The following is an 11,705-nucleotide window of genomic DNA, read 5'->3' on the forward strand; positions in this document are numbered from 1 at the left end:
ATGTACTAGGCTTTTTATAGACTTCAAATTCCCCAAACATCTGTGGTGGGTATTATGCAAAAACATTAATTTGACTTTATAGCAGCCATAGAAAGAACAGCTTAGCCTTAAAGTCTAGGAAAGACTCTCGGCAGTTATTTGATTGATGATAACTTTAGGACAAGGCCCAGATTTCCAGGTTCTACTTTAGCTGATGCTAGGACTTTCTGAACACACTCTTTCTTCTGACGTTGGCCATTCAAACTGAAATAAAACCTAGGGCTACATATGGCTGGTGTCATTAAAATGTATTTAGTTTTTAAGCCTGTACTTACTTTGCCTATGCTTGTTGGTTACAAATAGAAGTTGCCCATTCGTTTTCATTTGAAACACTGGGATACAAACATGGAACAAGCATGGCCATAACTACATTATATAGTAGGCTATAAATATCCTGCTACATCTGTGTACGTATTTTATATAAATGTTACACACATATGATACACATATACACACGTGTGTGCATCCTGACATTTTCCATAAAGTCTCTTGTTACATTAGAAAGTACTTTTAAGCCTGGCATGGGGTCTCATGCCTGTAATCTCCACAGTTGGGAGACTGAGGCAACAAGTGTCTTGAAAACTCAAGGCCACCCTGGGCTGCAGAGGGCACTCCAATCAACTTGGGCTACAAAGTAAAACCCTGTCTCAAACAACAGCAAGACCACTCTGGATTCTTCAAAAGAATGCCTGTCTGTCTGTGACTTGTTGCAGGGAGCCACTGTTAAGGTCCTTCTGTAGCCTCCTATCTATAATGAATACATATTTTTGATGTATATTTTATAGCAAAGTGAGAAGTACATATTTCATTTATTACTGTGTTTTGTAGGGCATGGAGCAGAGCTGTATACAGTGCTTTTGTGGGCACTCAGTACTTCCTTCCCATGCTCCCCTTTAAACAGATGTTCTAAGTGAAATTTAAAATATATTCCCTTGGGGCTGGAGAGATGGTTCAGTGGTTAAGAGCATTGCCTGCTCTTCCAAAGGTCCTGAGTTCAATTCCCAGCAACCACATGGTGGCTCACAACCATCTGTAATGAAGTCTGGTGCCCCCTTCTGGCCTTCAAGCACACACACAGACAGAATATTGTATACATAATAAATAAATAAATGTTTTTTTAAAAATTCCCTTTTTCCTGTCATTGGAATATATCAAAATCAGTATCCTTCATTGTTTTCCAATAAAATAATTAGCACTCAGTTTAAGACAGCTGGATAAAAATTGCTGCAAATTTCCTTTATTAATAACCTAACTTGGTGACGAAGTTATCCATATAGATATCAGAAGATACTAGTGCTCCTATGTAGGTTTTGCTTCTGGGAGACTCTATCACTGTATTTTCAGTGCCTTGGGTTCTTTAAGTCTGTAGTGACCATCCCATTGTGAGAATATAATCAACATCAATCAATATAGTTGATCTAAGTCACAACATCAATAAAAAGCCTTGAAAATTCTTCAGAAGCATGGCAAGGAATGAATTGTCGCTTCTGGCTTTGATACTTACAAATGTCAATGAAAACGTTAAAATCACGTGACATTTTGTACAGTGTTGAAACATCATCTGAGAGTCCAGTACTTCTTGTTATTTTCAAGCAGCAATCAGGTAGATATGAAATTCTCACTGGTTTCCCAGGCAATTGCAACAGCTGTCAGATGTGTGTGTGTGTGTGTGTGTGTCCACATCTGCTTTTTATAGATCACATTTTGAGATTTTTTTTTCTTCTTTATTCCAGGTGCAACCTCCCCCCAGTCACAGGGAATGCTAGTAAAGATGTTGGAAACAAGACGAATCTTGTGACTGTCAACCCCAGCATCATAACGCTGAGGTGAGTGCCTGCAAGCTGTCTGACCACGTCACACATTTCTCCCGCTGCTGCTGAGGCTGGCATGCCCCACAGCTGAGCCAGGTTCTTGGGAAAACACAAAAGAAGCCATCTGCAAGGCTGAACTCTCATCCAGGCTGGGCTTTGTCAGAAGAACGACTCAGTTGTACTTCTAGTGTCGTGAGCTACATGTTTCTAATCAAAGGGGAATTTATCTCTTCAACTTAAAAAATAGGGAGCGTGGTTTCTTCCATTTTTTTTCAGAGTCTTCATGCTATATACAGTTTCTCCTTGATTGTGTGTGTGTGTGTGTGTGTGTGTGTATTTGTGGGGTTTTTTTTTTTTTGACAAAATTGTTTAGGAGTTTGAGAGGAAGTTCTAACACAGCCTGACAAGCCCCATTGGCTTTCACTTTCAGTAGTTTGTTATACAGAATACTTTCCATGGCTTCTGTAATGTAACTGTTGCAGAATGTTGATTCCTTCATAAAAATTCCACATATACTTTGTTGCATTTTTTTTCCTGTCAGAAAGAGACTCTTAGCACACACCTTTAATGCCTGCACTGCAGAGGCAGGTGGATCTCTGTGAGTTCCAGGACAGCCAGGGCTACAGAGAGAAACACTGTGGGGAAAAAAAAAAAAAAAAAAAAAAAAAAACAGAAGCAAAGAGATAGACTGCTGATCATTAGTAATAGATGAGATCTCTCAAATTGTTCTAGAGTCTCTAAGTGAAAAGAAAACACTGTATCTGCCTTCCAAAAACTAATCTTGGAAATATTTTACTTGAAAGAGTTCTTTCTCGGGTATCAGGTGACACAGAAGAGGGTGACAGCCTAAATCAGCAAGAAAATTATAACAGCATATAGAGGGCATAGGCTCTCTGAACAAAACTATTTGGTGATTAAATGTGTAAAATAGGTGAAAAATTTGACTTTTAAATATATATAGGCTATAATGTTTGGTTAGAAGTAAGTTTAAAGGTATTGAAAAGCAAATGCAACAGTAGATAATGGGTTGTAATATAAACTAATAGAAGAAATGTCTTTCTGCTAATAAGTCTCTGTAGATCAAGAAAGAGGAATGAAAACCAGGTATTGATATTGACATATTACTTGATCGATGTTTCAAAGTCAGTGGTTTGACTTTTTAATATAATGGATATAAATAGTAGCATTTTTGATCAGATATGTATTTGACATCATATAACTAAAATTATTACTTTGATTATTATTGTTGTTGTTGATGATGATGATGATGATTGTTGTTTTTTTTTTTTAATTTGACAGATACAAGAGCTTGAAGGGGAAGAACACAAAGTTTCTGGAAGACATTTCCAACTATGGGGACACGTTCCTTCTCCTGCCTGCCTTTTCCTACAGGTTCAACACAGGCATCTCCTTTAAAGTCTACCAAACCCTCCACGATTCCAAAGTTAAGCAAAAAGTTCTCTTCTTCCATCCCAGTTACCTGAGGCGTCTTGCTCTTTTCTGGAGAACTAGAGGGGTGACGGCGTACCGCTTGTCCACGGGCTTGATGATCGCGAGTGTCGCCGTGGAACTGTGTAAAAATGTGACGCTCTACGGATTCTGGCCTTTCTCGAAAAATATAGAAAAGGCACCTATCAGTCACCACTACTATGACAACAAGTTACCTAAGCGTGGTTTCCACCAAATGCCCAAAGAATTTAATCAGATGCTCCAGCTCCATATGAGAGGGATCCTCAAACTACAGTTAGGCAAATGTGACGTGGCTTAAAGTTTCTTAATATGAGAATAATTTCAAGAAGATGTGATAGGTGAGTCATGATGTCGGCAAACACTAAAGGAGGGAGGCGCAGAGAGTGGAGCATTGCGAAAGCGTTCCCCAAGATGGCCAGACCAAAACTCCCCACTAACTTCGCAGCCTCCACCAGCCACTCAGTCCAACCTCCAAATTTCTCTGAAATCGAGCTCATGATATCAGACTCAGACAAGAAAATTCTTGGGAGAATGTTTTAAAGCCTCTTGGCATAGGATTTGATTTGAGGCAGGGCCTCACTGAATGTTTCCTAGTTCCTATTTGTAATAGCCATTTCCAGTTCTTCTGGAGTGGTAATGAAACTGAGCCAAAGATCCCTTTCGAAGAGAATGGCAGAATCACAAGGATTCATCAATTTCTTACTCACAGCCCTTCCTGTATTAATAATATCTTCCCATTATCTTCTCTTTCCTAAAGAGTACCTACAAAAATAGATCATTAAATAAGAAAGTGTTAATTATTCGGGAAGAAAATTCTTTTTTACTTGGCCCTGTTCCTGCTTTTGACTCAGTTCACTTATGACGTTAGCTGCATTGAGCTGATGGTTGGATTTTGGGGCCTTTCCTTGCCTCTTTTGTCTAAATTTTCTTTACCTATATCATTTTATACTAAATTACTTCTTCAAGGTTCTGCTTTTCTCCCCCCCCCTCCCCAACTGAGAAAATTCACTCAATGACATAGGTAGTTAAATACTCACCGCTTCTCACCTTTTATCTTGTCTGTGGAGTTAACTCATCCAATTTTTAAAAATATTGAACATCTATTGGATGTCAGGCCCTGGGACCAGGCTCTGTGGGAGGGTATGAAGACATTGCCATTGGCAGAAAAACAAGTGCACACCACTGATTGATAAGACATCACAATCCTCATCAGGACAGTTACAAACATGGTGCTGGAAGGATCGTAGACAGGAACAGTTAGATCTTTTCTAGTAGAATCAACTTCATTGAAACTAGTTCAGAGAAAAGGTGGTTCCCGAATTAGAGAACTAGAAAGCAGTCGATTCTTGGCAAATTCAGAGGATTCTAGGTAGAAGGAAGGTAACAGGAAGAGAAAGCCAGTCCCTTGATTCTGATCATCAAAACAGGGGTGCTAGAAGGTAGAACGGAAAGCTGCCCTAACGCTTCATGTTGGGGGAGAAGACAGGGTGTGGAGGTGGTGACTTTTGCACACACTGGTGAAGAGGGAGTAATTCGGATCCAGGCACTTCAGGAAGAAGACTTAGCATGGAAACCTTTCACGTATTTCTCCAAGGAGAGATGAAGGTTTTCATGAGAAATTATACCCGGAAGCGTCCATCCTTAGTAAAATTTGAGTAAACATTAAATATGAGCACTTCACATTCACCCCTTTGCTGATGTCCCAGTGATGCCCTTACTGTAAATCATAACACATTTATTAAGTTATTTGACGATAAATATTCATGTGCACGCATTCCTGCTTATCCATGGATATTCCCAAGAAATCTAAGACAGAAGTATAGAAGATGAGGTCCACATTCCAAGATAACCATAAATTTTATTTTTAATTCTTACCTGAGCCATCTTATCGCATATCAGATGGGTTTTAGGGAGAATACTGTGCTGTGAACTCTTCATTCTGATATAACCTTGTATTTGACATTTGTGATGTTATTTCTTTTGTTCTTTTATAGCAAATTAAACTTATTAGCTCTTAAATTTATGGAAAGTTCATATATAAATATTTTCAAAAGATCAAAGGCTTTTAAGTTACACATAATCAAACTTATTTGTCATTATTCTTCTGGTGAATAGAGACTCTTTTATGCTGCTGCTAATGGATTTAATTAGCTTTAAGTATCTCCTAGAAACATTGGTCATGTTTCAATCATGCTATTAGCAAAGAAATATTTTTTAAAGTGGATCATAAAACTACCATTTTTATAATTAATAAAAATATTTCTCAAAATATTTTGTGTCTGGCAGAAACAAAGTCTTTTTGATAATATTGGGAATACATGATTGATGAACAAAAGTAGGCTGTATTGAATTAAGTCATTAAATAAACAGTGTAGAGATAATTGCAAAATGTTCTAGCAAAAAATTATGTCTGGTTAGGAAGTTTTGAACTTACTTAGTGTTTTCCCATATAAGATGCTATTTTAACTCAGGAGATTTTAAACATTAAAAAAAAAAAACCTTTTAGTGTTACATACATGGATTTCAGAAGGTCTCAAGATAACCTGAGGCTAATGATCATCAATTCAGTAGAAAAAAATCCTTGAAACGTCTGTATAGAAAAGCACAGAGTTGTCCACATGGAAATTGTTGATTTGTTTCTTGCTTCGCGCTTGTGTTGCCAAACCTGATTGTGTTTGGAGATTTCCTGCAGAGTCAGACGAGTCCCTGAAATTGCCTGAGTGCTGTCGTCAGATCTCATGCCGCCTAGTCCACAGAGCTACAGGATGGGGTTCGGGGCTGGTTTTGGTGCTTTGCTCAAAGAATGGAACTTGCAGCAATTCACTGCCATGGGACAAGAAGAACTGTGATTAAACGATTGCCGATCCCAAAACTGATGTGCCGTTTGCAGAAACTCACGCATTGTGTTGTGCATTTGATGCATTATAGGCTACATGCATGTCTCCCACACATTCTGCCTTAAATCTACCTCCCACATGAGTCTGTAGTTGTGATTTTGCCATGGTTTAAGGCTTTTGGCTGTTACTCAAACTCTTTTTAGAAGAGTCCACATCTAACAAGAGTGGGTGGCTCATTTACATCTGGATATTTCCTACCTGGGTGAGCATGACTTTCCCTTTGTTCCCTTGTGATTTGCCAATAATGCGCTTCCGTTCCCAAAGCCAACATGACTAAAAACATTCTAAAATATGCTAGCATATGAATTGTGGTAATTCAGGAATATCAAGTGTGTAATTTGTAAAAACAAAACTTAGGGTTTTTTTTTTTTTTGGTTACTTAATGGTGATTAATACTGTCTCAAACTTCCACCAAAATCAACACACACAAAAACTCCTGTAGACTTATAGATTAACCACATCAAGTCTGACAACACTGTCAAGGAGTCTGTGTGGTGAGCATTGCTCAACTGCCGGTAGGTGGATTGAATTTGATATTCTGCTACTAAATTCCACTCCATCTACTAGGCATTAAAGACAGATAGTCTGAATACTAGAGCTAGGTAATGGCAAACTTTCAGTTAAGATTTTTAGGATACTTCATGCTTCGAGGTTCTAAGAGACATACTAGCTTGCTTGATTTTATATTCTCTTTGTTGTTCGTCATCATTGAACAATGTTACAGAACAATAAAATTCAAAATAATTTCTTACCAAATCCAAAGGGAAAAAAGAATACACATTCAAGTTTATGGTTGGCAGTGCTGCATGTGAGAACGAGACTGTGGACAAAGGTATGGTTGGTTGTTTTTCTTTTTTTAACTTTCAAAGCAAGACAAAGACAGAGCACGAGTTCCATGAGAGAAGATTTCATGCTACATGTGAATTTAAACCTAGCAAATGTATGGACTTTAAACAGATAATTAAGGGTATTTTGTCCCTGAGAACTTTCTTTGCATAGAATACTGAACTGGGCCATAAATCAGATCCACTTTTGCTTCGACCTTTTTTCCTTGCTTACAAAAAATCTTGCTGGTTAAATGCTGTATCTTGTCAAGTATTTTTAATCATTCCAGGAAATTCAGGAGACTTTGGGAAAATTTAAAAAATAGCGTGTAACAGGTATACTATGATCTTAAAACTATTATAGAAGTATAGTTTTATGTAACAAATATATTATTTACATAATATTATATAAAATATTATTTTGCTATTGAACATTGAAGACATTTAAGAATCTGTTATATCTGAGAGACATAGAAAGATTCCTTCCCTATTTGTAACCCAAAATCCAGATTAATAACATTTCCTATTTATGTGTAGTTCTGAAGGCTGGATAAAAACACCTCTTGACTTTTATTACTTTGAGTCATTACTCTTCTAGGATCATTCTTCTCTTTATAAAAATATTCAAATGGTAAATGATAAAGACACACTGCTTATATAATGGGGACAAACTCTTTTTTTAAATAATTTATTTTATTTGCACCAGTGTTTTACCTGCATATATGTCTGTGTGAATCCCCTGTGTCGGATCTCCTGAAACTGGAGGTAGAGACAACTTTGGGCTCTCATGTGGGTGCTGGGAATCAAGCCAGGGTTCACTGGAAGAGCAGTCAATGCTCTTAACTGCTGAACCATCTCTCCAGTCATGACAGACAGTCAAACCCTTTAAAAGAGAGTTTTGGAATACAGATCATTACATGGGAAGAAATGTATACCTACACAGCACCATGGGAGATGAGAAGTCAAGCTCCAGATAGATTAGAGGATAGCAAGGTTAACAGCATAAAGCTAAAAGAAAAAAATACGTAGTTAAAGAATGCACTTCTGCACATAACAAAAGGAATATTTTAAGTAACTAAGCTAACAAAGGACAGATGCGACTATATTAAAGTGAAATATTTTTACTCACTAAATTACATCACAACACTCATAGCCTCATGACAGACATTTCAGGGGAATGCCATCACAAGTAAAGTTTTAAAATGAGCAAATACTAATGTGGATGTGGTTTGCAAAGGAAAACCTGGGTAGCTAATAAGAACAAGAAGTAGTCAAACTGACTAAAAAGCTGAGAAGTGAAAATTGGAATGAATGTTACATCCATTGTATTGGCCAAAGTTAGTGACGTCATTAATTCCTAGTTTTGGTGGATGCATAAATTAATTCAACATTTTGGAAAGCAGTTGGAGGTGCTGAGTAAAATTCATCCCACAGCTGTGCTATGACCCAGCCATCTCACTTGAGGATTTATGTGCCTGAGAACTTCCAGGAAAAAATACTAAGGCAGACAATTAGACAAAAGAACTTTCCATGTTGGGAAATTAATAAGTTAAATTTTGTGGGTACAGTATGTGGAAAAAAATAGTTTTTAGAAGCAACTGGCTATAGAGAGATGGAGAGAATAATAAGGATAGGTTTTAAGTTTTATCATAAGGAGAAATGATCTATGTCAATGGCATTCTATTGCTTTAAAGTATATTCTTTAATGCATATATCTCAAGGTCATATGTCAAATACAAAAAGTGTGTCCACTTAGGAGAGAGTAATGGGAATGGGCTTATGGATAAAACATGTCATGGACACATAGATTCTTATTCTCACATAAAGTATTTTACTAAGATTAAAATAGAATCTGAGACACAAAACTGTAAGTAATTTACATTAAAGTTGCACTATAGGAGCAAAGGTAGCATCAAACTCTCATGTTTGATTATAAAGCCATTTCCCCCACCCAGTATGCAAGTACAGAGGGATAGGAAAAACCAAGGCCATAGCTACAACTGACATATCGAGCATATTGAAAGTGTACAACTTGCAAAGTTTTGACCTGCGCATACTCACGACTCCATCTCCACTATCAATATGCACATCCGTTTGCCCCCAAATGTTTCCTTGTGCTAATTTGTAATCAGTTCTTCTTACTGTTGATGTTTCTACCCTACTTCCTAAGAACTCTGAATCTGTTTTTCTATAGACTAGCTTACATTTTTTACAATATAGACGGTTTACATTTTTTTAGAATTTTGTACAAATGAAATCATGCTACACACACTCATGTGCTGTCTTGCTTTTTCTCAAAATGATGCCATGAAGACTGATTTTGGTTTGTGTATCAGTAGTTAACTTCTTTAATTTCCGGGTAGAGTCTTGTGGAACTGTGCCACAGTCTGTTTGTACGCCCACCTGTTTATATACAATCTTGTTGTCTAGTGGTTGCGGATGCTCCTAATAAAGTTATCACCAATAGTCGTGTGCAAGTCTCTCTCACTGCGCATTGTTATTTCTGTGGGGCGAAATCTAGGATGGTAATGGCTAGGTCACAAGGTCAGTCTGTGACTAGCATCTTTAACAACTAGTTGACTGATGAAAGTCTTAAAACTTACTTAATTCTAGTTTGTTGAGTTTCCATAATTTTTGTTTGAAATTACAAATCCTGCCGGGCGGTGGTAGCACACTCCTTTAATCCCAGCACTCGGGAGGCAGAGGCAGGCAGATCTCTGGGAGTTCGAGGCCAGCCTGGTCTACAAGAGCTAGTTCCGGGACAGGAATCAAAGCTACAGAGAAGCTTTGTCTCGAAAAACCAAAAAAAAAAAAAAAAAAAAAAGAAAGAAAGAAAAAAGAAAAAAAGAAATTACAAACCCTTTGCCAAATCCAAGGTCACTGAAATGTTCTGTGTTTTTGTTTAGAGGATTTATAGTTTAGTCCTTCCAAAGTGTGAGTCACTTTGAGGTAAGTCCATTTTGTGTCTATTTAAGGTGTGAGGTAAAGTTCAAAGCTAGTATTTTACATATATCAAAAATATTTTGCACATGTCTTACAACTTAGCCAGTAAACTTACTGAAGAGATATTTAGACTTATTTACTTGTGGGTTCTATCTACTTCCGTTGTTTTTATGCCAATATCTTATTTTCACTGTTGTATGGTGTCATAAATCTCAAAATAAGAAAGTATGCATACTAATCGTATATCATGTGTGTGTGTGTGTGTGTGTGTGTGTGTGTGTGTGTGTGTGTGTGTGTTGCTGAAAGGTTTTGTGTAAGTTTGTTCTTTTTTCATTATATGTTTGGTAACATTTACCAACAAAACCATTTGGGATATAATTTTCTATGAGGGAAGATTTAATCTTAGCAATTTCTTAAACAGGCATGGGACAATTCAGCTTCTTATTTTCTAGAGCATAATGGTCGTCCTTTATCCTCCTACTGTGAGTAGTGAAGCGCCACCCAGTTGCTCATAGCTCCCCTTCCCCTTTAATGTGCCCTTGTCTGCTGTGATCCCCTCTGTCCTTTTCTCTTGTGGTTACAACTTGTGTCTTTTTTCCCCAAGTGACCATCTCAGAGAACCAGATTTTAGATGGCTGATTGGATTGTCAATATTTATTTTTTTCAGTTTCATTTTGTTTAATCTCTTATAGTTTAAAAAAAAACATGGGAATCACATGCTATGTTTTTCTTTCGATGCCATTCTCCACAACTTTTTTCAATGTTGGAGCTTAAACTCAGGACTTGCACATGTTGGACAAATGCCCCACCACTGAGCTGATTCCCAAGTCCAAGAAAACTTGATGCATTTTGGTTACCTTTTTATTTCCTCCCCCAATAAACTCCTCCATGTGTATGTCTGGCTGGCTCTCCTCCGTCCTCAGTCCTCCATCCTCAGTCCCCCATCCTCAGTCCCCCATCCTCAGTCCTCCATCCTCAGACCTCCCCTCCGTCCTCAGTCCTCCACTGTGTTTTCATGACACTTGTGTTCTGCTATCCTTTATGGTATCTTTCTCACCTTCATGATTCTCTTTCTTGGTTCATGACCTATATCTAGACACACATGTAAATATACTTATATATACATCTCTATAAAAATTTTAATCTAAATTCTTCTTGTGAGTAGAAACATCATATTTGCCTTTCTAAATCAGGCTTATTTGTTTCAAATAATTATTTACAGCTCTACACATTATTTTGCAAAATTTCACTATTTTATTTTTCTTTATGGCTTTATAAGATACCATTCTGAATAGGTAGCATTTTTCTTTACCATTCATTGTTGATGGACATGTAAGCTGATTCTGTTTTCTGCCTACTGTGAATAGAGAAGCAAGAACATGGATGATATGCATTTTTTGGGTATGTTGACTTTATGATACATATCCAAACGTGGTACAGCTGGCTCATAGTCCACTCGCCAACCACACAACAACTAAACCTGTACTATCTTGTTTAAAACTAAAATCTTTGTGGTGCTTTATTTTTTCATTTGTCTTTCTGACAAAAAAATCACTTTTAATGATAATTTTTAGATTGATCTGTACGTCTTTGCTTGTTTTGAGGCAGGTTTTATATAGCTCATGCTAGTCTTGAATTCTTGGTCTCTTGCCTCCACTTCTCAAGTTGCATGTGCCAACACACTTATCCTTATTATTTCCATTGTATAAATGAGAAAATCA

At 37.2% G+C, this 11,705-nt stretch overlaps 1 protein-coding gene across 1 annotated transcript in view; it reads left to right on the forward strand.

The window, feature by feature from the left end:
• The window catches only part of St8sia6 (ST8 alpha-N-acetyl-neuraminide alpha-2,8-sialyltransferase 6), a 146,103-nt gene extending 140,505 nt beyond the window's left edge, over positions 1 to 5,598 (forward strand). The window contains exons 7-8 of the mRNA XM_050144720.1: positions 1,773 to 1,865; positions 3,150 to 5,598. Of these exons, the coding sequence (XP_050000677.1) occupies positions 1,773 to 1,865; positions 3,150 to 3,618 (562 nt within the window). The 3' untranslated portion in view covers positions 3,619 to 5,598. The remainder of the gene's footprint in view (positions 1 to 1,772; positions 1,866 to 3,149) is intronic.
• The last annotated feature ends 6,107 nt before the right edge of the window (positions 5,599 to 11,705 follow it).

The sequence above is a fragment of the Alexandromys fortis genome, unplaced genomic scaffold (genome assembly GCF_014885135.2).
Source record: "Alexandromys fortis isolate MF-2015 unplaced genomic scaffold, M_Fortis_MF-2015_v1.1 scaffold_52, whole genome shotgun sequence".
NCBI lineage: Eukaryota > Metazoa > Chordata > Mammalia > Rodentia > Cricetidae > Alexandromys > Alexandromys fortis.